A 27,557-nucleotide genomic window follows, 5' to 3' on the forward strand; every position below is an offset into this window, starting at 1 on the left:
TTAATAGAGGCTTATTATCTCTGATTGCACAAAGAAGAGAAGCAGTAATCTATTCTTGTGCAAGAGGCAGCTTGGTTGTCATAGCAACTGATATCCATTTTTATCCTTTATCAGACGACTAGAGGAGGCGGGACTTCCGGCTGTCAGTCATCTGCAAAGATAATAATAATGCAGTGATAGTTATTTTCCTGTGGTGCTTTCAAACGTTTCAAACCTGTCTGTAGATTATTGACCCAGGGTTGTTCTTTGTAGACATTACTGGAACACGCAGACGAAGACTTCTGCACTGAAATGCCGTATTTGTATTTTTAAATCCCTGTAAAGAAATGAAATATCAATTAGCTTTACAATAATTCCGCCATGTTTGACACTATTTGAGCGATAATATTTCATTACATTAGGTTTTTTTGTTGTTCTTTTTGTTTTTTGTTTGTTTGTTTGTTTGTTTTTGCTTTTTCTTCCTGGAATAAACGAAACCAGAAGCCACAGTCAGTATATATCTTGTTTCCTTCCGTCATCTCCGGTTTGTGAAAATCAACAACATTTCCCAGAAGCCTTTGCGCTGACCTGTAACCCAAAATGTCAGCACCCTGAGAGCTCATGCTCCGGGGTTAAAACAAGACTGTTTACTGAAGAGTTTAGTGTAATTTTACAGTGAAACTGTGACCTAACAGTCCGATATAGTAGTGTTTATCTGTGTTTTATCATGACGGTGTACTAGAGGTGTTCCGCTACTAGCTAGCTTTAGCTTCAGCTAATATTTATCCTCCAGGTTAGCAGCTGAACAGAAATATGTCGCTTTCTCTGGCGAAACGCTGCTGTGAAGCACCTCTGACAAGACGAGTTTTACAGTTTAAAATGTTCAGGAGGAGAATTCAGAGCTGTAACTTGAGCTACACCGTGTGGAGACACCGATGGATGAAGAAACTACCGGTGGTAACCAACAGCTCCAGGAGGATGAGCTCCCACCAGGACAAGGTAACATGAAGTCACCTGGAGATAAATAACTTACTGTCAGTGTAGTTCCAGGCAGAGGTGGGTAGAGTAGCCAAAAATTGTACTCAAGTAAGAGTAACATTACTTCAAAATAATATCACTGAAGTAGAAGTAAAAAGTAGTCACCCCAAAATCACTCAAGTAAGAAAAAGAGTGAAAAGATTACTCGAGTACTGAGTAACTGTTTGATTGTAATGTCCGATTTATTTATTTTTTTTAAGAAATGATGTGGTCAGACAGACAAAAATGTAAAATAATGTGCGAATTCTGGTATTTCCAAATGGTAAAATTTTAAAAAATAACAAAAATAAATAACATCTTTACAAAATGACAAATTAAGGCACAAGAAATACAAATTTCCAAACCTCAGTTTTTCACAACATAAAGCTTTTGAAACAAATACCTGTAGTAAGGTAACATTTTTATGTTTTAGCATTGCAAACTACTTCCAGTGACAAGATACTGTATTTCACTTCCCTCCAAATGGCACAGGCTCAGTGGATAGAAAATAACATTACAACTAGGGCTGGACCCGAATATTCGGTCGTCGCCCCCCCAATAAATAAACTGCCATTTTCATACACATCAGGTCTCAAAACTGCAAATTTTAGATTGTGGAGAATCACTGAACTACAAGGATGAGATTTGTTGAAAAACTGCATGTTTCTAAACTGACTCTGTATCTGTCCCAGTCTGAAATACATGAAATAAAAGTGAATTATGGCTGTAACTGGGTTATTTGAGTGTCCCTACTAGTCATTGTTAGGATATAATTTTTTGAATGCACTACTAGCTTAACACTGATATTGATATCACATATGAGTATTACAATATTGATAATACTATTTATTGTGCAATAAATATGTGCAATATATACCACCAGCAGCTGCATCACATCACAGCTGTCAAAGGAATAGATTGACAGATAGAAAGCGGGAAGAGGTTTCTAGGAGGGTTCTTTTTACAGGGTGCAGTTCTTGGAGATTGAATGAATCATGCGCCAAAAGATATGGAGATATCTGTGCACCAACTAATGGGAGAGCTACGTCTAAATCACGGTTTATCCCCATGTTTAGCCAATCACGTTTCAATATTTGAATTACATGTTTGTGTTCTATAACCAATCACATTTCACCATACTGTATAAAATAAGACTTTTTCCTTTTCTGGGTGGCTGTTCCAAACAGAAAAGGTCCTTATATAAGAATCTTTTGAGACACTGATATTAGAGAGTAAACAGCTTAATTGGAGAGAAGTATTTTGTCTTCTATCTCAAAAAAAACGAACACGCTCAACATCAGCAGGTTTCTTTCCTTTTCCATTAAGGACACTGTTGATCTGTCAAAGTTTCCTGTGGACAGAATCAGGAATTTCTGCATCATCGCCCACATTGACCACGGAAAAAGCACTTTGGCTGACAGGCTGCTGGAAATCACAGGTGTGTTTGTTCACTTGATCTACACTGTTTACATGGAAATCAGAATCATTTGGTTAATAATGTATCAAAGGGGTCATTGCATGCCAGCTCAACTAATGCTCCCAGTTCATGGAATGAATTTTCTTAAAAAAATTTATGTGAATACCTGAATGAAGTTGCACAAATCTTCTTAGATATGATCTTTTGAAATTTGGCCCTCTTGAGCTAAATTTTTGTAATTTTTCCGATCTTTTGGCAGCCTCACCAGTGACTTATTCTTCACTAGATGGGGTCAGAAATTTGTATCAACATCCACAAATCAGGATACTTCAATTATATAGTAATGAATTGAATAGTAATAAAAAAAAAGTTCAATTCAAATAAAATATTTTCAAAAATTAATCTCCACTTTCTTTTCCTCGCAACCAAATTGTGATTCTGTGTTGCATCAGTATAGTTACGTTATGTGCACTTTTTTAGTTATGCATTAAAAATGAACTGCCACAGATGTCATAATACCTCTTTTTAGGGTATTATGGCTGAATATGTTCCATGTAATCATTTAATTTCCTTGAGAATTATTTTGCTGGAGCTGATCCCAGCTGACTTAGAGCAACGGCAGAAAGAGAAACATGAAATATAAATATTAAAGAGGAAAATTCTATTAAGGATGAGAAACACAAATGTCATTGTCAGTCTGTGCCTAAGGAATTTAAAATTGGTGATATATTCATGCTGCTTTTCAAATTACTGACAGGGATAGCATGACAAAGAAAAAAAAAACCCTTTTAAAAAGCCACTTTGTGGTTGTCAGAGCTTGTGACTGCATTGAATTTCTCAGGTGTTCCTAATAAAATGGCTGGTGAGAGTATGCATCAGAGTGCAGATAGCTACTTATGTAATAAAACCACTCAATGAAATATTCCATCCAGTGAAAAGTATGAAAAACTAGCTTTTTCAGAAAATTATAAAATTTTAAAGGAGTAATATAAAATCTTTAAATTTTTAATACATGTGCAATGAATATTTAGACTTCCCAATAAAATAGTTGGGGTAAAGAATCTGAAATGATGCTTCTAGGGAAAATAAACTGCAAAAGGGAAGTTTTTGGGTCCCAAACTGTATTTGATTAGATCTATAGCAGTCAATTCTTCACCCAGCATCAGATACCATCTAGATATAATCCATCGATTACCGCTTAAACCTTATCAGAGTCATTGGGGGTTGGAGTCTGTCCCAGCTGACTGAACAGGTCACCAGTCTATCACAGGGCTACATATAGAGACAACAATCACACTCACATTCACACCTACGGACAGTTTAGAATAATCAGTTAACCTCAGCATGTTTGTGGACTGTGGGAGGAAGCTGGAGAAAACCCATATATGCACAGGGAGAACATGCAGAAAGATCCCAGGCCCAGACCGGGATGCGAACCAGGCAACCACTGAACCACTGTGCAGCCCCTAGTTCTAATCAAACTGTCTGTTACATAAAAACCAAATAAAACCACATTTTGATTGCAAGACAGTGGAAACTAGTGACGATATTAAGGTTGGAAAACTGATAATTTTTACTTCTTATAGAAATGTGTTGTTACTAATTTGCTAAGTTGCAAATTTTTCTTTGGGGTCAAACTTAAAAACAAAACATGACTAATGAAGTGTTTGGAGCAGAATGTTAGAAGGTCCCATAAATGTGAGGTAAGGTTGAAATGCAATGCAACTGAGCTAGCATCCAACCCTGTCCTAGACAGATCCTTCTCTCAAGCTGTCTCTGAGATCATTTATGATTGTAAGAATTTCATGACGCTACTGGCACTGTTGTTCCACTGGTGCGCTCTCTTCTTAACCACTAATAGGGATCCTGATGCTGTCTGATGCTGTAGGTATTCAATAAACTCAGAGGAAATAATCCAAAACAGCTGGAAGCAACACACTTAAGCTCCTGTTAATTTTACATACATTCTCTGTTGATAAATATCATTGCTTTAAGATACTAGTGTCTGTTTTCACTGCAGTATAGTTTTGTTATTTTGGATATTTAATTTTGGGACCCAATGGATTCGAAATTGTAGAGCAAAGAAAGGCTTAAAACTGTGCATTAAGGCTCTCTGTGATATTTTTTGGACGAATATTGAATCAGAATCAAAATGTCTTTATTGTCATTGTATGAGAACAACAAAATTGAAAATGCAGTCCTTAAAGTGAATAATAAATAAAATAAATAAAATAACATAAGCAAAACAAACAAAACAAAACATGTAAGACAAGAGCATTAATATAAAAACATTCAGGAAAAAAACATTCATACAACCATCCAATAAAGCCCATTAAACATAGAATTATTTAATGTGTCCTGAGTTTAGTGCATAAATGACATTTGCTGGTGCTGAAATGTGGAGAAAATCTCACTAAAATTGCTTCACGGAGCATGAAGTTACTTGTGTATGTCTGTTAATGTGACAGCTCAGTTCAGGCTTATGTTTTATGTTGAAAATGACACAGAAATATTGTAGCTCCGACCCAGTAAGATTGCCAGCACAACTGCTATGGAAACATGACAATGCTGCACATTCAGACATGGAACTGATGCAGTCATTTGCCATGAGATTAACAGAACAGGGTGCATGTCTGAAATGGGGCTTAAGTAAACTGATTATTCTTGTTGTACTGACTGTTGGTGTATTTGACAAACAGGCGCCATAGCAAAGACTGAGAAGAACAAGCAGGTTCTGGACAAGCTTCAGGTGGAGCGAGAGAGAGGAATAACGGTGAAGGCCCAGACAGCCTCGTTGTTTTACAGCCACCAGGGAGAGCAGCACCTCCTGAACCTCATCGACACACCGGTACGTCTTCAGAGGGTTTGGTTTACTGGTGCTGAAATGTCTCATGGCAGGAAGTTAAAATTTCAGGCTGATTATGTGGAGTATTTCTAGTATTTATTTGTTTCAGTTTTAATTTGAAGCAGTTTCACATCACTGGAAAGCACCAGCGCCCAAATCAGCGACTTCTCATGTCATTGTCCTGCTGATTTGATACATTGCTGCCTCTCTCAGCCTTTTGTAATCTTGTGTCACCGTCTGTCCAGGGTCACGTCGACTTCAGTTATGAAGTGTCTCGTTCAATTTCTGCATGCCAGGGCGTCCTGTTGATTATTGATGCCAATCAGGTACTAAAGGATATCTTTACAGTGAATTATTGTAAATGTACTAGCTGCAATTTGCTAATATTCTATTTTCCTGTGAAGGGCATTCAAGCACAGACGGTGGCTAACTTCTACCTCGCCTTCGAAGCTCAGCTGACAATCATACCTGTCGTCAATAAGGTACCTTCAGACCCACCGCTGTGTGGGTTAATTACACGAGTCATTTTCCAGCTTGATTACATGAGGCAGGTGATTCTGGCATTTTCCTCCCCTCAGATTGATTTGAAAAATGCTGATCCGGAGCGAGTGGAGTCGCAGATTGAAAAGGTGTTTGATATTCCCCGGGAAGAATGCATCAGGGTAAGATGGAGCACTTGCACCATACAGTGAGCTGCACTTTAATTCACTGTCAATCACTTGTCTGAGAATCGTCCGTTAATGTTATGCAGATTTCAGCTAAACTTGGAACAAACGTTGAGAAGGTTCTCCAAGCGGTTGTGGAGAGGATTCCACCGTGAGTAGGCTCAGGTCTGTTTTTTTTTTTTACCTCGCTTGAAATGAGGCAAACAATTGAAGCTCTTTCTGTTTTTTTCCCACCTCAGGCCAGTGGCAAGTACTGAAGACCCCTTTAAAGCCTTAGTGTTTGACTCCAATTTCGACCACTACAGAGGAGTCGTGGCCAACATCGCTGTGTTCGGAGGTCGGGTCAGAAAAGGGGACAAGATCGTGTCGGCGCATCTCGGCAAAACCTACGAGGTCAACGAGCTTGGTCTTCTCCGGCCAGATGAGCACCCGACACAGAAGCTGTACGCTGCATTTACCCTGATCTTATGTCATTTCCCCCATTTCAAATCTCTAGCAGTAAAACTGACCTCAGGATGCATCTTCAAAACGTTCTAATGCTGTTAAACCACTGCACACTGTCTCATTTACTGCTGGATTTACTGAGTCAACCTCAGTTATCAGAAATATATGAACAAGCATCACACAAGTTGCTTCTAGATGTATTTGTGCCTACGATAAGATATGATAAACTTTATTGATCCCTCACTGCGGAAATTCTCATCTTACAGCAGCTGAATACAAGTAAAGCAGAGTAGAAATAAGACAATAAATACCAAAAGTGCAAAAAGGATAAAAAATAAAGTTAGAAGACTCTTTTACATGATAGATAATAAGATAGGAAACACACAGTGTTATACTTTTTCTCAGAAAATCTGCCTTTTTCTGTTTTGTCAACGTATCAATCAACTGAAATAATTGCTGCAGATTTTATACCTATGTAAAATTATTTTACTATTTGATAATCGTGCTGTTTGATGCTCGTCCCTTTATCTGATCAAAGCTCTATAAAAAAAAATGTAGGAAATAACCTCTGCTAAATGAGTGAATGTGTTGGAAGTAATCGGTTCTATTCACGGAAAGGTTTATTTTGGTCATATTAATGATACATATGACAGGAGACGTCTTGCTGTGTTGCACTTGATCCTAAAGATGTAACAAACATATAATAATACATTGTTTAAAGATGCTCAATGCGATATTCTGAACCACTGGATGCCGCTATAGCATCAGCATCACAGACGAAAACAAATGCACAAGAGCTGACAAAAAATAATCCAGACCTAAAGATTAATCCTCGTATGTAAATGTCTGTAGCATGTCATTGTCAAGTCATGTTATCCTAACTTGGATTTGTTCTGCGTTTTTAGACCCGTTTGACAAGTATCCATTCTGATCAGAGTGGAAAGGGGTTAAGGAGAAGCAGGGGAAAACTGCAAAAAGGCAAAAAAAAAAACAGTAGAGACTCCTGCAATGGGCTGAAATGAATCCACATTATTTAGATTTTTATTTATGTTTTTATTCTTTGTTTTTGTGGGGCACCAACTGAATGCTGGGCTGCACTTTTACTTTTGTAGTGCAGTGCGGTTGCCCTGTTTATAAAACTCGGGAGGGTCACTAGTTTCAAAGGGAGGGACTCACTTGCACACACAGTTGGAGCAGATACCAAAGAACAGAGACGCTCTGATTACAACACACGCATTCTGAGTAAGGACATTATTCCATTACATCTTCACATAGCAGAGCATTATTTTGTTGCCATGTTAATACCATATTTACAGCCAATTTAGGTGTATTTTGCATCTTTAAAATGGGATTATTACATTGAAAGTGCAGCCGTGGATCAGACTTTTCTGATGAATTTAATCGATTTTTTTCAATATTTATTCAACCGTCCATACAGATTATTATTGCATTTTTTCACTTTCTGCTATGTGCTCTTGTGTAGATTTGCAGGTCAAGTGGGTTATATAATAGCAGGTATGAAGGACGTGAAAGAGGCCCAGATTGGTGACACACTCTACCTCCAGGAGCAGCCGGTCGAAGCTCTTCCAGGCTTTAAGCCTGCCAAAGCCATGGTCTTTGCTGGTGAGAACTATTCTCATCTTCACTTGCTTCTTGCTTTCAGATTAAATTTGAGATTTAAAAAAAAAAAAAAAAAAAATTTGTATCACTGGACATAGTCAAACGTAAAACTCCTTTAGTGCATGCTGTGTGTCACTGGCTAGCGCAGTGCAATCAGTACTTTCCACATAAATGAAGCCTCCTGTTTACCGCTGATGTGCACTCTATCTCTTTCTTTCCTGCCCCTCAGGCATGTATCCAATGGACCAGTCAGAGTATCCCGGCCTTCGCAGTGCCATTGAGAGGCTGACCCTGAATGACTCGAGTGTCACAGTGCAGAGAGACAGCAGTCTGGCCCTGGGAGCAGGCTGGAGGTCAGGATGGATGCTTTGAATTAGAATAAAAAATGGCTTTAGAATCCCCAGCCGAGGAGTTGCTTATTGTAGGATGAAAACAAAAAGTGTGTGGGTTTTTAAGGCACTCAGCGGTGCACCCACAAATGTTTAGACGCTGTTATAATGGTTAGTGTTGCGGAAGAGTTATCCGTAGTGTCCTAAAGTGCCCCGAACTCAGTGGAAGCAGCATTATGTATCATCTTCCATCATTTTCTACCCAAACTTGGAGCACATATGCTCTGATTTATTGGCACATAGCAACTTTCTTTATGACGTGCAGCATGTTGCCAGTATGGACAGCCAAGTAAGAGTTTATTTATTATCACGGGTCATATTATGAGTTCAGATGATGTAAATTTGATTCTGTTAGTGGCAGTGATTTAAATAATTTGGAAGTATAACACCATGCTGGAATAGCGGCGAGTCTTACTCACTGTTGAACTCTTTCCAGACTGGCTCTCTGTAATTAAAAGCACGAATATCAATTATAAAACTTGAGTGCACCTGTGGACCTCCCTGTTCCCCTGCAGACTTGGCTTCCTGGGTCTTCTCCATATGGAGGTGTTCAATCAGAGGCTGGAGCAGGAGTACAATGCCTCTGTTATAGTAACGGCGCCCACGGTGCCCTACAAGGCCGTTCTCTCCTCGGCCAAACTCATCAAGGTAAGAGCCGTTTTCTTGCTCGTATATCTTCCGCTCTTACAGCAGAGTTTGGCTCGCACTGTAAGTTAACGAAAAGAAAGTTTCAGCTGCCTTGGAAATTGATGATAGATGAAGGCTGTCTGGTATTACTGGCCTGCTTTCCTGTAAAATGATGCAGTACAGGAGATATTTGATGTGGAAATACTTTAGAGGACGATCAAAATGCTCAAGTGCAAAATGAGAATCGCAGCCAGTTTGAACACACAGAGTTCCCAAGTTGAGTTTACTTGACCCACTAAGAGTAAATGCACTAGAAATGTGCATAGATTTATTGAAATGTTCTTCTTCTCCCTACAGGAACACGGCAGTGAGGAGATAACCATTGTGAATCCTGCTCAGTTCCCAGAAAGATCGGTTGTTTCAGAGTATTTGGAGCCGATGGTGCTGGGAACCATTTTAGCTCCAGACAGCTACACTGGAAAGATTATGAGCCTCTGCTTGGTAAGAGAAACATGCAAATTAAACGAATAAAAACTGCTGTCTATACTCTTTAATCAGAATATGTTCTTCCTGAACCATATTAACCATACACTGACTACTTTACATTGTATCAAAGTGTCATTCCTTCAGTGTTGTCCCATGAAAAGATAGAATTAAATATTTGCAGAAATGTGAGCGGTGTACTTACTTTTGTGATATACTTTCTCTGTGCAATCATTTTACATGGAAATATTGTCCAATTCATATCATAGCTCTTGTTTTTTAATCATCTGTTTGGTGAGTTTCTCAGTTCTAAAATCAGTATTTCATCTGCAGAGGAGCAGCTTGGAAATGGCTCTGAAGTGACTGCTGGTTAACATGGATGGTCTGCGTTTCAGTCACTATTTTATATTCATTCTGCTGCCTGATAACTGAAATAGAAAAATACGTAAATGAGAACCGCTTCATTGGGAGTTGGGCTGTTGTAAGATGCAGTTTGTGTGAGCACAGAGAGCAGGAGAGAAGCAAACGGATGTAAAAGACCAACACCGGCTGACACTTGGCAGAATTGTACTAATTAGCATCCAGCAACATTTTGACAACTGTCCATTGAAAGTAGTTGGCAACAGTCATGCACTTTTAACACATCACTGGTCTTCCTCAAGGCAGACACTTTGCTAGTGCTAGTAAGCAGCTAGCACAAGAATGACAACCAGAGGCAGACAAATACTACATTTCCACCTAAACCTGCAACAACTTGCTTTCCTAAACATGCCAGAAGATTCTTTCAGTGTTCTTTGTGGTCTCAACACTCCTTAGGTTTCAGTAATGTTTGTCTGCATGTATCTGTGTAAAAGTTGAACAGGAGTCATATGATGGTATTTAGCTTGTGTTAGTCTATATTCATGAAAATCAAAGGATATAGCCTGTTTCTGTGCACACTCCACCTTTAAAGTGTGGACGTTTTTTGTTTAGTTTAGTTTTTTAACAGAGATGAATGCTTTCTATACTCAAGCTTATCAGAAATAATTGGAGCTTCACAAAAGATGCTGGAGTGTGTCTGGTTTTTGGCCTGATGGCAAAGAGAGAAAAACCCTGTATCATGGACAAACAAGAATGCTAAGAAAATGTTCTTTTTGTGTTCTACACATTCTCAGTTTCAGAAGTAAATGATGCCGGAGTTTATCCGAGTTTATTTGATAGATGATATATGTAACGCTTGGAGGACTAATTGCTTGTGTTGTTAAAGAATCGCAGGGCGGTCCAGAAGAACATGGTCTACATAGATGACCAGCGCGTCATGATGAAGTACCTCTTCCCTCTAAATGAAATCGTTGTGGATTTCTATGACCTCCTCAAGTCCCTTTCGTCTGGATATGCCAGGTACAGCTAAGCAGCTACAATCTAAATACATGCTCACAGTTGATCATATATACTTAACATGGACTTCAGAGCTTGTACTCGTCTTATCTGTTGTCCCATATACACTCTACAGTCTGAGTTATGTCATACTATACTAAAACTAAATGCATATCTGTTCCAGAAAGTACATCTCCACAGCTTTAAATGATTGATATTTCCAGTTTAAGTTGTAGAAACTTGTATTATTTTGTTGTAAAATGTCCTTCTTTTCCAATCAAATGGCTGTTTTCTTAACTGTTTCTACTACATGTTTTCAGCTTGTCCTCGTTTTGATTTTATCTCGTGCAGCTTTGATTATGAGAATGCAGGATACCAAGCTGCTGATTTGATAAAGATGGATATTCTGCTGAACGGGCGGCCAGTAGAAGAACTCACCACAGTCGTTCACAGGTACATTTCTAATAAGAAGTCACTTTAATTGTAATTTTAGGTTGCCGTTTTAAGATCTGATCAGGCAACGCAGATAAAGAAATTAGTTCAGTGTCAACACTTGCTGCATTATGGTTATTTTTCTTGCCCCCGTCATATCAAATTAAAATTAAATAATAGGTACGTTAGATACTCTAAGGAAAAGTGTTACATATGTTGTATAGCAGCTCCTTGTTTTTCTCATTAAATGTATCTCTAATTCTGCTTGAAGGCACCTTTTATATTTTGTTTGTCACAGCAGTCACCCGTAGCTTAATTATTATTGTCGCTGTCAAGGTTGCAGTATATAGCCCTTCATTATTACAGTAATTATTCTGAGCCTATGGAGCATGAAATGCATTCAACGCTATGGATAACATTAAAAAATGGCCTCTTGGCAGCCAGTGTTAACATGACTTTATACGCCGGACAAGGACTTCTTTCTATTTGTGACAAGGACAATAGAGTAACTTTACAGAAGAAAAGTGATGACGCACAGCAGGTCTGTGTTTAATGTACTCGCTATCAGAGCTGCTACAAGAGTCAGAACAGACCTCTGTGACTGAAGGGCAACACGCTTCACCAGTGATGCTGCTCTCAGACCGATCTCACTGTGAACCATGGAGCCGAGCCGAGCTGAGCCGAGCGTAGCTTCAAGTTTTTGCTTTTTAAGAGAAACACACCAATCACAGAGCAGAATGTCCATACAGGAGGCTCGCTTTCTCTGTCATGTAGATCTGTTTGACTTTCTGTAAAGCGTCACACAAGATCACACAATGAACATATATATGTGTGTATATATATATATATATATATATATATATATATATATATATATATATATGTATTTGTTTTTAATCCAGAAAAACACATTATCTTATAGTTCTAAACTGGTATGAGTAGGTGGAGCAACCCTGATTGGCAGCCATCAGACGTTTCTTGTGGTTGGTCATCAGGTTTCCACACATCGCATGAAGCATTTTAGAAAACTCCTCTTTGCAGATTCTCTCCAGATCCTTGAGGTTCTGAGGCTTTTCCCTCCATGGATTTTCTGTCTTTTCGTTCTCTGACAGTTAAACCTACTAATAAAATTATAGACCACTAATTTTTTGTATGTTGCCAAAATCATAAAATGTATCAGTGGATCAAAACCACTGTAACTTCCTATAAACTCAGGAATAGTTTTTTGGGTTTTTTTTATGTGTTTAGATTAAAGCCATTTTCAAGGATAATTCTGGTATTTTTCAACCTGTGACGTGACAACCAACGACCACGAAACAGCTGCAGAGTGCATCAAATGAAACTGCTTGTTTTTGCCACTGACAGGTTCAGATTGTTGATTGGTCAAAATGATCCCTGAAAAACTTAGTGGTCTGTAAGACTCAGTATGGAATGTTTTTATCTATTTTCATGCAGCTGTTCATAACTTCAACATGTCCCTGTACCCCAAAGGCACTCTGGGAAAGTTTTCTGAGGTGTTGTGTTGACACTATATGGAAATGTACGACCCACTGTGTGTTTTTTAATTAGGCCTTGTGTCCTCCATCTCTGCAGCATCGCTCCACTCCTCTTTGCTCTGCTGTCTCTGACTCACTCATGTTTGCACTGTTGTCTTCCTGTCACAACTCCTCCCGCGAGATTTCAGAGTGACACTTCTCTTAGACCCTTTTCTATCTCTGTAGGAATCTGATCAATAATCTTGTCAGACACTTCACAATGTGAGCATGTTAGCGGCAAAACCCAAGCATTTTTTAGTTTAGTGTGATTATTGCAGCTGCTTCATGGTTTGTGGTCATAGTGTTCCCGCACAATACTGAACCAGCTCCACACATTTTATTCCTAACAGCCCTTTTCACCCAAAAACATCTGAAAATAGGGCCCACGTGGAAAAAGAAGTCCTCGGCCATCCTTTAATATAACACATTTTAATGCTCTGGACACTGGCCACGCTAACGGTTTCCCTCCACTTCCAGTCTTTATGCTAAGCTAGGCTAATCATCTAATCATCCTGGCGTCGTACTCATTCCTAAAACTGTAAAATGGAAAATGTAGTTGTGCAGTTCAAGACTTCAAATCTAAAGATTGATGATGAGGAAATTTGGGGAAATTTGCTCCAGTATTATAACACAACATAAGACAAAATAACACAAAACATAACAGGACACAAAATAACACAACAGGACACAGCATATAACACAACATAACAGAATATAACACAACATGACATAATGTAACATAACAGGACACAACATAATACAATATTACGCAACATAAAACAACACGACACAAAATAACACAACATAACGGGACAAAACATAACATGACAACATATTAGTATAACACAACACAATTTTATGCAACACAACAATACAACATAACACAATATTACACAACAACATAACACAACATGACATAAAATAACAACTTGAAAAGATGATGCGTCTGCTTTGAAACTCGAGGGAGCAAAAGTTTAAAGGACTTATATGAAAATTTAAAACATCTGAATCAGAAATCCGAAACAATTTTATTTCCAAGCGGGTTTTCAGATACGAGGATTTTGGTGTTTTAGTCCATCAGAGCAAACACTAGCATGTAAAATAAAGTGTTGCAAGTCAGAAGACGGTAAGTTGTACAAAACAAATGAGCAGAAAGTGTAGCAAAGACAAGGGATTAGAAGTAATAAAAGGTGATAGAAATATTTCCAGTGTGCAGAATTGTGCAATTTAATCGCTGAGAATTGTCAGTGTGACTTAAATAGCTTGAAATGTGCAAAAGGATGACAGCGATTATTTAAAAGCTGAGCAGTAATGTAATGTAAATGCAATGACTCCAGCTTCAGCCCTGGTTAGATGAAACTGAGTGGGATGACATAGTTCACCTTCAAAAAACAGGCCCTTCATTGATTTATTGCTGATGACGTATGCGCATGTCATTATTAACTACTGTATTTATGACAGCTCCTTCAGGATGGAGCAGATATATGACCAGCACTCATTCAGCAGCTGTTTTCTAGCGGTTTCTGCTTCTGATGAGTGTGTTTTCCTCCCAGGCAGCGAGCGTACAGTACGGGGAAAGCCATGTGTGAGCGACTGAAGGACTCCATTCCAAGGCAGATGTTTGAGATCGCTGTACAGGCAGCCATCGGAAGTAAGGTCATTGCAAGAGAAACGTAAGCGCGTTTTCAGAATAGTGTGAGATGCAAAATAATACAGGATGTAAAGTAGTTATGAAATGTGCTAAATGTTAATATGCGGTGTCTCTTTCAGAATAAAGGCGTATAGAAAAAATGTTCTCGCAAAATGTGTAAGTAAATGTTTTTTTCTGTCGTATTACTAAAACAAATGCAACATATACCACAGATGCCTTGAATTTTTATTTCATGTTTTTTTTCCCCCTGGTAGTATGGAGGCGACATAACACGGAAGATGAAGTTACTGAAGAAACAGGCCGAAGGTAAAAAGAAGATGAGGCGCATCGGCAACGTGGAAGTTCCCAAAGACGCCTTTATTAGTGTTCTGAAGAGAAAAGAAAAATAGACTGTGATACTGTGAATGCATTATTATTATATGTATAATTTAATATGAAACTGGTCTTTATTATTGAAAGGCTCTGGTAGATTTCTCCTTAAATAAAGTGCTCAAAAACTTGATTTCCACTTATGTCATTTTGTTGTTCCATGTTACTTAAAATCTATATTTTTCAAAGCCTTTAAAATCTTTCATTTATCCTTAATTATACAATAATAAGAGTATTATCCCAAAGTGTGTCAAATTGAAATGCCAGCACTCTTGATGAAACAGAAGTTGTTAAAAGGATGTTTAGCTTCACTTAATGCCAAAAAAATGAAGTATCATTCAGATGAGATGGGCAGTGTTGCATTTTGGACATCATGTAGCATCTGAGTAACAATGTTACAAGATACATTATAATTTTTGTGCACAAACTGATTTGATCAAGGCAAGAAACAGACATTTCCTTGCAGATGGAATGACCATAGATCAGTTATTCAGGAGGTTTAGCTCAGCAGATGGTGAAATATGTATAAACTGTATATTTTAGTACAACAGTTTTCTGCTTTACTGTTAAATGAGCCCAATCAAAGTATGGTGTTGACCAGGAATATGTCCAATAAATATATAAATGTACTACATCAACTATCAACCCTTTCAAGGAGCCTGTTAATACTGTTTTAAAGACTGATGTAAAAAAAAAATGTGGAACTGTCCTTTATTATCTAGTAGCTCCTGAATGGATAGTTAATGTGATCTTTAAAAAGCTAAAGCAAAAGGAAAACAGAATGTGGAAATATGTTTTTCCTGTGTTTGTGAAAAAATAACTAGTTTCTTACAATATGAGTTTCCCCCAGCAGATGGCGGCACCTGCTCAAACACACAACAGACCTGAGAGGAAATTAATTCCACCCTGAGCTAATTTCCAATCAGACTTCATCGTCTTCGGGTCCCATTAATGTCAGATTTAAATCATGCAAACTCGAGCTCGTCCCCAGCAGTTCGAGATGCTTGAAAGAACCTGATTGTTCCTGAGTGCTGTCCTTTGTACTTAGCAAATTAAAGCAAATCTGATTTAGGGACTAATTGGTATTTTGCTGCAGTTAGAGGGAGGAGACCCAATCTGACAGCAGAGTGGAGTGTATTCAGGAGGGAACACTTTGGTTGGACTGTCAAGGGAAAATTTATGATTATAGACCCTTTTCATTCACATTTTGTCGTGTCATGGGTGTAATTAATAAACTGGACTGCCCAGCCTATGAATTAAAACAATAATATTCCTGCATTTGCTAGTGTATAATGTTAATGGTGTTACGAGATAATTAGCATTTCACAGCCACTTCTATGTGGGAATCATTGTGTTTTGAGCAAAGCAGCCAGTTTTATGGACACTTGTGTCAAATAAACTCCACAGACAAACAGGTGCTTGATATTTTCCTATCAACATCATTACAGCTATTTTATGTTGTCTGTAGATATGTCTCTATCTGGACATTTCATTCTACTCAGACATTCAAATGTGACTCAGATCCACAAACCAGTATGTAGCTTTGGCTGTAACATTCTTTTAAGAAAAACTTTAGCAGCTTTTAATTGTACAGACCTCCTTCACGCTGCACATTAATTTGATTATTACAATTGGTATTAATAACAATTTGGCTTCATCAGGAGCTGTGAATGTTGTTGCTTCCTTGGCAATATGTACTCTACAAGAGATCAAATCGCAAGTTCTACTGCTTGTTGGCACCACAATCCCTGTATTTGGATGATGGGAACCTAATTAATCAAAATGAGAAAAAAATGTCATACTTGGCCATTTGTTTATTGAGGAATATGATCCATTATTATGAGTCTGTGAGCGGCAAAAGAATGTGAACCTCCGGGATTAGCAGTTAGCTTGAAGTTAAAATTAAAGTCAAGTGTTTTCAGTCAGTGGGAGAACAGTCAGGTGTGAGTGGGTGCCTTGTGTTAAATAAAAACAGGAATCTATTAAAGTCTGACCTTCACAATCCATGGTAGTGGAAGTGTATCACAGTGTTAACAAAGAAGAGCTGCTGATGCCCATCAAGGTGGAAAATGTACAAAAACATCTCAAAGAGTTTGGACAGTTTGTGTTGTTGTGTTCTGTGTTCTGATCACCTTGTAACCCAAAGTAATTTCTGAGTGACTTGAAGCCTCTCTCATATCAACTCCGCCATCAGGAGAACTGAAAGACAGTGAGGAATTCTCCAAAAAGTGCCTCTTGGCAGTTTGTGAAAGATCCTATGGACAAGCCAGAAGAGAAGCGTTAGGAAAGTGCTTCGTAGACGGATGACACCAAAATGAAACTGTTTGTGTTACATTTGGAGAAAGGAAAACTACAGTGTATCATAAGAACCTAATCCTCTCTGTGGAGCATGGTGGTGGCAGTATCATGGTTTCAGTCAATCTGGGCCCAGACGACTCGCCATCTCCGATGACACAATGAATTCTGTATTATACCTGTGACTTTATAGAGAAAATTTTTCGAAAGAACGTGGGTCATGACAGATGTTCCCTGTAATTTTTCCTGAGTCTAAGCAAACACACAAACTCCCTGAGTGTCCCTTGGACCACTGTGAGCAACATCAGACGTGTGCACTGTGGTCACACCAGCATCACATCCATTCAAGTTACATGGTTCATTAAAAGAATCAAATTACAGCATTTACATTTCTGTTAAAACACTTTGTCAACAGGAGCCAGTTGAAGGCTGCAGTGATTTTAGTGACACTACAATGTATAAGAGTGAAGTTATTGAATATTTGTCTCTCTTTACTGTTGCAGCGGTTTTGCAAATTGCAGACGGACCCTGTTCACTCCATAGACACCAATGTTATTCCTGTAGCTTGAAAGACAGCTACTTTTGATAAAACTGGGCTTGTAGCACATTGTCTGCCTTGCAACAATGGGAAAGAGGCACCGTTTATGTTTTGACAACCTATATCTAATGAGTTATTGATGCTGGAAGCCCGAATCTGTGAATATCTTTCCAACTTTACTGAACTTGGGGCCACTACCACCTAAGGAGTGATATATTTAATTTTGAAAAAAAGCATTTAGCCATACTTAAAGCTTTAAGTACTTTATTAACACGGAACTAAAAATTTTGTATTGTTTTATTATCACAGGTTCTGTCTGAAAAGAGGTGGCATCATTTTAAACAGTGAAATCAAACTAACAAAATGTAATGACCAACCAGTGAGCAATACTGGATTTTGCAAAAACATAAACAACTTTTTAAAAAATCTAAATCTTAACACAGTTAATGTATTAACTTATTTTTGTGTGTATGCATGTATTTATTGATTTATTTAGTACTGTTAACATAGAGTTCTGAGTGAGTTTTTCTTAAGATAGGCAAAGGCCATTTATTGATTACGTATAGGCTCTTAAATGTTTATTAAAAACTAAAAAGCATTTAAAAAAAAACAACTTAGGCATTTATTGAGTCACTAAAATACTGTAGAGTACAGACCACATCAGCATGATTATAAGCATCCTCTGGTAAATTAACAACCAGATACTGATGTCTCTCACCATATGGACTTCAGGAGATGACTGGGGGATGATAAACTGTGACCTACTGGTTGGGTTCTCTCTGTTCTCATGTTTCTTACATGTTTGTCTCCTGACAGCCGGGTCCTAATGTTTTTTGAGCAACACACCATACTATGACGTTTTTACAATGATGGTTCTACTATGGAACCAGTTTGACATGTTCAGGCGTTCTTTGTGTGAAAACTCAGAGATTTCAGGGATCAGAAGGTGGTTTTCAACTTTCTTTGTTAACTTTCTGCTTCAACTTTAAATTAAATTTCCTTCACTAAGCCAGCCCTCTGGACTTCCAGGAAGCTGTGTTCCTATTGGCTGTCCAGGTGGCTGCTTGGTGTTATCAGGAACACCTGAGCAGCTCAGTGTCTTCCTGCTTTATTTAGCTGCAGACAAACATTTCCTCTGTTTCTCTTCACCAGTGAACTGGGTTTGGCTCCATTGCTTTAGTTTGTTCTTTAGGCGTTGGTTTGCAGCTTCCAGCAGTAAAATAGACTTTAATGTGTTTCTTGGTGTGTTTCAGGGCTTTGTATTGCATAGTTGTCTTGGTAAATGAGGTTCTTTAGCCACAGTTAGCACATGGTGCTAATGTGTGCAGTGATTAGTGGATTTGGTGCAGCTGAGTTGTGTCTTTATCTTGGCTGTAGTGAGTCTTCAGAGGTTTTTGGTCAGACACATTCTGTATTCTTGTTTGAGAACCAAGGTTGGTTGTCCAGAAGGTAAGAGTTCCTGTCCTGATTCTCTGTTCTCAGAGGTTCTCTGGTAGGCTGCAGGAGACTTTAGCGTTTGGGTTGTTCTAGTTTGGTTTTTGTACGGTTTCATATGGACGACTTTCTTGAGGCCCCTCCATGTGGTTTAGTGAGGTTTTCTGGAACAGTTCTACAAAGCAACCTGCAGCAGAAGAGACTTTGAGAGTTTTTAGGAAGTTCTGGAGACCAGACTTTAGAGCAGCAGAAACATTTGTCAGCAGTTTGAGCAGGAGAAGGTGAGCTTCAGAGTAGAAATGAGACAGAAACCTTCTTGACCCGTGTGGTGAGGTCCTGTACCAAGAGTTTAAGCAGGTTGTGAAGAGTCTGTAGTTCTTTAGTCTGAAAGCACAAGAAGAGTCGACTCATTAAAGGAGAAAACAGGAGATATTGTTGGTTCTTCTGTCGCTCTGCAGTTTCCTTAGACTGAATATCAAGTTTATATTTTAAATGATTTCCCATGTGAGCCCAAGAAGACTTCAATAAACTCCCTCCATCCCCTGGACATATTTTATTACGATGTTAAGTCTTTTTTTTTTTTTTTTTTTTTGAGTTTTAATCATAGTTTTTTCTCTTTGCTTGTTTAGTTTTGTAATGTGTGAAAGGTGCTAAACAAATAAAGTTGATTTGATAAACTGAATAATTGACTAACTGATGATTGTGACAACAGAAGTATTTTCATTGTGATTTAAGGGTTTATTTCATTTGTAAGGTTGGGGTTAAAATCTTGACAGAAAAAGAAGGTTAAAGAAATAAACTACATAACAAAAAACAATTAAATCAAAGGGAAAATAATTAATACAATAAAACTTTTCAAAAGGTTTATTATTAAAAAGTATTTTTTGAATGTTTAATTATCGAAAATATTTTATCTGTAATTTTGAATATTTGTATTTGGAAAAATTCTGTTTAATTTCATAGTTACATGTATTGTATCTTGTTGAATTATCTAATTCAATATTTTGTCTGTTTAATATAGTTAAACATTAAATACAATTAAATTCTATTAAACAGACAAAATATTGAATTAGATAATTCAACAAGATACAATACATGTAATTATGAAATGAAACAAAATTGAATTTTTTTTCTTTCCCAATATTTAATTTTTCCATTAAATCTTGAAGGTTTTTCTTTTTAAATGTTTTACCACCTTCTAATGTTTAATTTTCTTTGTAAGTGCTTCATTGTATTTTCTGTTTAATTCCTATTTGAAGTTTTATTGTCTTTAAGATGTAATCTTCTAATTAAACATTTAATTTTTTAATTAAATGTTTTGTCTTTTTAAAGGTTTAATAATCTAATTAAATGTATTGTGTTGTTTTTAAATGTTTCATGTTCTTCTTGTTTAATTGTATTTTTTGAACGTTTAATTGTAGAAAATATTTTATCTGTAATTCTGAATATTTGTATTTGAAATATTCTGTTTAATTTCATAGTTACATGTATTGTATCTTGTTGAATTATCTAATTCAATATTTTGTCTGTTTAATATAGTTAAACATTAAATACAATTAAATTCTATTAAACAAATTTTTCAAACAAGCCGATAAAACATTTGAAAAAACAATTAATTAAGACACCAGTTAGACTTTAGAAGATCAAATTAAACAGAAGAGACAATAAAACAATCAAAAAGAGCAAAAACAGATAAACATCTTAAAGTGTTTTCTAGTCTGAAATGAAAACATCAAGTTGTTTCTTCAAACATTTCCTCTTTCTATGTTCTTGGTTTGATTGTGGACAGATTTACTAAGAACTCATTTCAGAATACTGCTTTCCAGATAAAGTCTACTAGTAGTTGAAAGCATTGATCAAACTAATGTTACCTTCTGATCTCCACAAACGTTACTGTTCAGTGAAGAGAATCAAAGTTTGTTGAGGATTTCTAAAAAACCCACAGGTGAAGGTCTGAGAAGAACTCAGATGGATGGTCTAAATGTGAAATCAAGACTCATGGTCACAAGTTTACTTAGAAGATATCAGTCCTTGGACTGTCTGAAAGTTCAATCTAACAGAGAACTACTGTGGGACTGAGAAAATTTCAGCCCTCAGACTGTCTGAAGGTTCAAACTAACAGAGAACTGCTCAGGAACTTAGAAGTTATCAGTCCTTGGACTGTCTGAAAGTTCAATCTAACAGAGAACTGCTCAGGAACTTAGAAGATATCAGTCCTCAGACTGTCTGAAGGTTCAAACTAACAGAGAACTACTGTGGGACTTAGAAAATTTCAGTCCTCAGACTGTCTAAAGGTTCAAACTAACAGAGAACTACTCAGGAACTTCGAAGATTTCAGTCCTTGGAGTGTCTGAAGGTTCAAACTAACAGAGAACTACTGTGGGTCTTAGAAAATTTCAGCCCTCAGACTGTGTGAAAGCTCAGGTCCTGAGGACTCGGGAGGTGTGGAGGCTTTGGAAAGTCTTGGAACTGAGGGTTCCACCCTCCAGCACCAAGGCTGAAGTCCAACCTCCTGAGAAAAACGGTCGAGTCGAGACTCGAGTTAAAAAAAAACTCGAAAACGACAAAAAATAGATGATAAATGCGCAAAAACCAGAAGATTTAGTATCTGAGTGAGTAGCTCAGGGGGATAAGAGATGGGCTACCAAGTGGAAGGTCGCTGGTTCAAGACCCGCCACCGGCCTTTTTCTTTCTTTGTCTTTGGCAGAATTTTGAGAAAACTTAAGAAGGGTCTGGTCTTGAACCAGCGACCTGCAGCTCCACAGGCAAATCCTTAACTCACTGAGCTACAGATCAGATGAAAAGAAATAATTTCGTCGTCCCTTTGGCATCGTAGTTCCTCAAGTGACCACATGGGTGGAGCCAAGGCGGAGTCTGGGTGGAGTCAGGGGGGAGAGTAGGCGGGGAGGTGGGTGGCGGCCTCCCCCCTCTACTCCCCCACCTCCCCACCACCAACCACCACACCTTCCCCCGCCCGACAAGTTCTTCGAGTCTCAATGAGTTCCTCGAGTCTCAACAGGTTTTCCCGAGTTTCTTGAGTTTCCACCAGGTCGGAGGCAGAACAAGTTGTCATGAAGAGGTGTTGAAGTCGGCCAGGATGGAGTGACTTTTTACAGCGACTAGAAGGAAGACAACTGGAAGAGCAGGTCTTTAACCACCATCCATAAAATCCATGGAGTCGCTCCAGAGAAATGAAAGAAGGTCAACTTTTATCAACCTCCATCCAGATGTTCAACTTTATATCTTTGAGATTTTTAGCACCACAAACCTTTAGTATCACACTTTATTATCATTTATTAGGACTTCAATGGAATCCACCAGCAAATTTAGTTTTTGTTGACAAACTTTATTCTTGTCGTCGTGGGACTGCAGTATTTAAAACTGTTCCTTCTATTTGACCTCATGTTTATTAGGTTTTGTGGAGAAAGTTACTTTAGCTGTCCAATAGTCTCTTAAAAACCAAATAATAAATTGGATTAGTCAAGAGGTTTAAATTTCTTACTCTGTCATATTTTAAATATGACAAAAAAATATAAAAATAAAGCATCTTGAGACAATTTGACCTGTAATTGGCGTTATATAAATAAAATTGAATTAAAATTGTATGTATCTTGTAATGTTGGAGTAATTCAGCCATATATGTTGTAAAACACATTTTCTTTGTCTATTACTCTGTTGATTGTTTTCTCCAGTAATTCATTTCTTGTTTTGGTTTATAAAATGTCAAACCCAAATATATTCAGTTTACTGTGATAAAAACCAAAAAGTTTTACATTCATGATGCAGGAATCAGGCAGTTTTTCCCTTTTTATCTTAGTTTAGTCAGAAAGATTGTTGATAATGTGTGAATTGTTGCAGCTTGTGAGCCGTAAAAGGTTTTAATCTTTGGGGCCAAGTGTCAAAAAACATTTAGAAACCAACACCAACAAAACATTTAGCAAACATTTGAACATCATTGAAGGGAAATCCAACTTTTGCATGACAATGTCTAATTAAAGGACATTTATTTCCAATGTAAATGTGTGATATTCATCCTCTGGAGCTTTCTCTTCACATCGTCTTCCACCTGGACTGGTTTGGTCAGGAGCATGTGCAACAAACATTTGAAAAACTGCACTTTAACATCAATGAATGATACTGAAGTTTAATCTCTACATAAATGAGACTGAGTCTGGATGTGCTGCTCTGTCATTAACTCCTAAGTTTAGGGAAAGTTCAAACAAAAGAGGACAGTTCAGATAAGACTTGAGAATGAGCTTATTTTGAACAAACATCTCAGACTTTCTGAGCTTCAGCACCTCTAGCAAGATATTTTAACAACAAGCAACTCAAGAGATCCACAAGTTGGAGAGAGTTAGCTTTAGCTGAGCCAAAGAACATGTGGGACGCTAACCTAGCAAACATTTCAGACTTTTCTCTGTGAATTCTGAGAAATAATTTACTATTTAATGACAGAGCTACACATCTTAACTCAGTCTCATTAAAACAGACTCTAATTCAGTGTCATCCATCCATATTAAAGTGCAGTTACCCAAAATGTTTGTTGCATGAGCTCCAACAAAACCTGTCCAGGTAGAAGGCCACTTTGACAAACAGGAAGTGGAAGATTCCAAGCAGATTTATAGAAGGGGGAACCAGACTGTACTAAGTGTGGTCGAGTATAGAGTGGTGTTTTGTGGGTTTTTAAGGCTGATAATGATTATTAGTGAGACATTTGAAGTAGTTATTCATTTGCAGTAAATGAAAGTATTTAAAATCTTGGAGTTAAACTTAGAAGAACACAAACTCTAACAGAAAACTTTGTTGATACGTTTTTGTTTTGTTTACAGTTGTTAAAGGAGTTTTATTCGTGATGTATAACCAATCAAATCACTCCAGAAGACAGAGCGATCACAGGTAGATAAAGGTTCAGAGCCAAAGTAGTGCCACTTTTAAATGTATTTATTACAGTAAATCAGTAAAAAATAAAATATTGATAATCAGTAAATCAGTCAGCCCACAATTACTACAATTCTACAATGTATGTCTCTTTCCTTTGATTTATTTGTACAATATATGATGTATATGATGGCGTTTTTTCATACCAAAGGCTCTACTATGATGTTTTCTAAGAGACATACGATGCTACTCTGTTTGTTCTGGCTCTGGGCCGCTGCACTCCTCCTTTGTTGTTTTCTGGATTGTACTCAGCTGCATGCCTTCGTCCACCAGGCCTCCGTTGACTCGTCCCGCCTGCCGTCTCTGGAGCTGAAGCTGGATTGGAACAGACCAAAGTACAGTCCAATCACGATGCCAGCTGCCTCTCAAAAGGCTCCTTCATCTGGCAGGTGGCAGCACTTCTTCTGAGGGGAAGCTGAGCTGGCCCGGCAGAACTTTGGAGATGTGTTCCAGTGGTTGGTGGATGTGTGGGGAGATAGAGAGGGACCTTTGAATTGTTCACAAAGGAAAACAGGGAACTCATTGGTAGTTTTAGTTGAGGGTGCTACTGCGATGTGTTTTTGCGTTTTAAGAGGTGAACAGGAAGAGTTTTTTTTCCGTATTGATTATCTTTTACTTTGTTCCTGGTTGGAATGCCCATCAATGTCAACATGAAGTTCACTTTTAGTTTCGTTTATTTATTTTTATTTTACTAACACCCATTTGTTTTTAACCCCCTCACATGTTGTGTTGTTGTAAACTTCCTCTTTCAAATAAATTCTCGTCTAACCATCTGGAAACCAGCGTTTGGACTGTTTTTGTGTTGCTCCTCACCTACTGACAGCTGTGGACTAAAGGCTATACTGTGACGTTTTTAGAGCGACATGCTATACCATGATGTTTGTTGGGCGACACGCTATTCTATAGGCTTTTTTAATTGACATATTACTGACCTTTTTTTTGTTTTAGTTTTTTTTTGTTTTTTTTTAGCAACATATAAGAATTCGAACAGTTTTAAAAGTTACTATACTTTTACTTGTGCAATGAAATTATTATTCTATGGCATTTTTTAGATGACATATTATACTCTGATGTTTTCTTGAATTACATACTATTTTGACAATATACTGCACTATGACATTTTTTGAACCACATATCATACATGACAATTTTAGGCAACATCCTATCATTTTGCGCTTTTTGAACCACATAATAATCTATGGGGTTTTTTTTCTTGCCAACATGCTGTACTATGAACTACAGGCCATACTATGTTATTCTTGAGTAAAGCATACTATACTTTGACGTTTTCTGAACTACATCCTATACTATGGCATTATACACAGAGTGCTTTGGTTACATGTTGATTTATAATCTAGATTTTTTTTCTGTTTTGTTTTTTGACGGGATTACCACAGACCTGACCATGAACACCGTCGACACCCACCTCAGGGAGACGCTGCCTAAGATCTCAAGGCTGCTTGGTCGTGGTCTTTCTGGCACGTACTCTTCCAAAATGAGCCGGGAAGTTTAACACTGATGGAATGACACAGGTCTAAGCCGACAAACTTCCAATTCCTCCTCAACCCATAGTCTCTGGGAAACCTACATGGAGTAAGAAAAGTAGACAGAGAAGTAATTAAGTCTGTACACAACATATTAAAAAGAAATCATGCTAATAAATTAAGTACAAAGAACTGAATTTGCCAATATACTGGAGACCAGAGCTAATTAATTTGATAAGTATAACCTTGTTTAGTAACATTTCAATGATTTGAGAGCAGTCCTAAAGAACTGCCTGTAATCCCAATCATAAAATGGGTTTGGAGGAAGAACATAGATGGTAATCTGGATATATATGAGTTAGGCTTTATAACTACTATTGGTAGTATTGGTGGTAGTAATAGTAATGTGACTACTACTAGTAGTAGTGATAGTACACTACTGCTGCTGATACTGGCACTGCTACTACAACTTGTAATACTATCACAAATGCTGATACTACTTCTACGACTCTAACAGCTGTTTATACTACTACTGCTGCTTGTACTTTTAGTATTACTACTACTGCTTGTACAACTATACTATAGCTACTATTAATCGTCTGGTATTTGGTTGTCAAGCTGCGAGCTCGCCTTAGCGTTTTGCTAGTGGCTAACTAGTTAGCTCTCATAGACTGGAAGCTCTCAACAAGATTTCATAATGAAAAAACAGCCAAAAACTATTCTTACCTATGAAAAGTCATTCCAAGTTTCCTTGTCTCAATCGTACGACGTAGTGTGTAACTGTATGCAGCACAGTGAGCCGGCATACTTCTTGTTTCCGTTTTCACGCCGTCTACATCAACGGCATGCACTGAAACTTTGCCGAGTGATGGTCCTCTGATACCCGAGGCTTCGACACATGCGCTGTAGCTCATGAAGCAAACGTATCGAGCCACTGTGCCGAGGCGTGGTTTGGTCACGTGACTCGTGACGTTTGAATCACTCAACTGCTTCGAATCACCTGATTGGTTCGGTTTGTTATGTGAATCACTCAGCGGGATCGAGTGTTCCGGGATAGGAGATCCCTATTTAGTGTTGTTCATTTGAATTGTCTTTCGCAGAATAGATTGTTTTTTTTGCTGTTGTTTTTGCTTTGAGAGTTAGTAGTATGTCAGATTTCGTATTTCGTAGAGAATATATATATATATATATATATATATATATATATATATATATATATATATATATATATATATATATATATATATATATGTATATATATATATATATGTATATATATATATGTATATATATATATATGTATATATATATATGTATATATATATATATGTATATATATATATATATATATATATATATATATATATATATATATATATATATTCCCAACTCACCACCCCCATGCCACAACACCTGGCACAGAACCTTGTCAGGTGCTTAGCTGACAGACTACAAACCAAAGAAAAGAACAGTTCACTGACTGTTGCTACACTTGTGGCTCTGCAGTTCAAAACTTTTGGATTCACCAATCAGAGTGGCAGCCAGTGTGAAAGAACGTTTAATAACAGAATGCACAACAATTAACATAAAGAATACCAAGCAGCAGTCATCTACGTCACAAGCACCACCGCAGCCTCGTCCTCCACCACCAGCAGCACCTTCCACAGGTATTCTTTTTCTCTTCTGAATAGGGAATGACTGACATTTCTGGTGATGATGATGATGATCTTCAATATTTTTCAGTTCAACTGTGGAGCCTATTAGACGAAGACGCAAGTAGAGCCTGGTAAATGCAAAGCGCCACAGCGAATGCAATTGTAGAAAGAACGGCAGACCCACTGGCTTACTGGGCAACCCAACAGATGGTTCTCCCTGCTGACGTCTGACGTTACGGTGAGCGTATTGCGTCACTTCCTGTTGTAGCGCTGTGTTGTGTTCTGTGACTGTTGTAGCTTATCCACTCCATCTAATTTGATATTCATTAAATCTGTGTGTAGCGGTAATATTTGAATCGTAACATACACTCGTTTTCTTCACGC

General features: G+C 37.7%; 1 protein-coding gene and 1 long non-coding RNA gene across 3 annotated transcripts; one reads left to right on the top strand and one right to left on the bottom strand.

Annotated features, from left to right (window-relative positions):
* The first annotated feature begins 546 nt into the window (after positions 1-546).
* On the top strand, positions 547-14,962 carry guf1 (GTP binding elongation factor GUF1). 2 transcript variants are annotated; one of them, XM_023277032.3, is made up of 17 exons: positions 547-978; positions 2,323-2,434; positions 5,113-5,261; positions 5,504-5,584; positions 5,663-5,740; positions 5,837-5,920; positions 6,010-6,074; positions 6,163-6,366; positions 7,851-7,990; positions 8,217-8,340; positions 8,892-9,024; positions 9,361-9,504; positions 10,733-10,866; positions 11,194-11,295; positions 14,363-14,482; positions 14,580-14,616; positions 14,715-14,962. In XM_023277032.3, the coding sequence occupies exons 1-17, from the start codon at positions 793-795 to the stop codon at positions 14,847-14,849; spliced, it is 2,028 nt and encodes a 675-aa protein (XP_023132800.1). In that variant the 5' UTR covers positions 547-792; the 3' UTR covers positions 14,850-14,962. The 2 variants fall into 2 exon arrangements, with proteins under 2 accessions (XP_023132800.1, XP_035807225.1); XM_035951332.2 differs by having other exon boundaries at positions 14,363-14,460; positions 14,715-14,811.
* Positions 14,963-23,062: 8,100 nt separating this feature from the next.
* On the bottom strand, positions 23,063-26,379 carry LOC129350391 (uncharacterized). Its single transcript, XR_008603784.1, has 3 exons — positions 26,245-26,379; positions 25,461-25,618; positions 23,063-24,521 (listed from the first exon to the last, which is right to left on the bottom strand). It is a non-coding gene; the product is annotated as an uncharacterized LOC129350391 (long non-coding RNA).
* Positions 26,380-27,557: the final 1,178 nt, after the last annotated feature.

This window comes from Amphiprion ocellaris, chromosome 13 (genome assembly GCF_022539595.1).
Source record: "Amphiprion ocellaris isolate individual 3 ecotype Okinawa chromosome 13, ASM2253959v1, whole genome shotgun sequence".
NCBI lineage: Eukaryota > Metazoa > Chordata > Actinopteri > Pomacentridae > Amphiprion > Amphiprion ocellaris.

Bases quoted from the DNA above. Each gene is read 5' to 3' on its own strand.
- guf1 (XM_023277032.3), top strand. From the start codon at position 793: ATGTCGCTTTCTCTGGCGAAACGCTGCTGTGAAGCACCTCTGACAAGA. The intron at 9,505-10,732 runs GTAAGAGAAACA...GTGTTGTTAAAG, and splicing joins AGATTATGAGCCTCTGCTTG to AATCGCAGGGCGGTCCAGAA. The intron at 10,867-11,193 runs GTACAGCTAAGC...TATCTCGTGCAG, and splicing joins CTTTCGTCTGGATATGCCAG to CTTTGATTATGAGAATGCAG.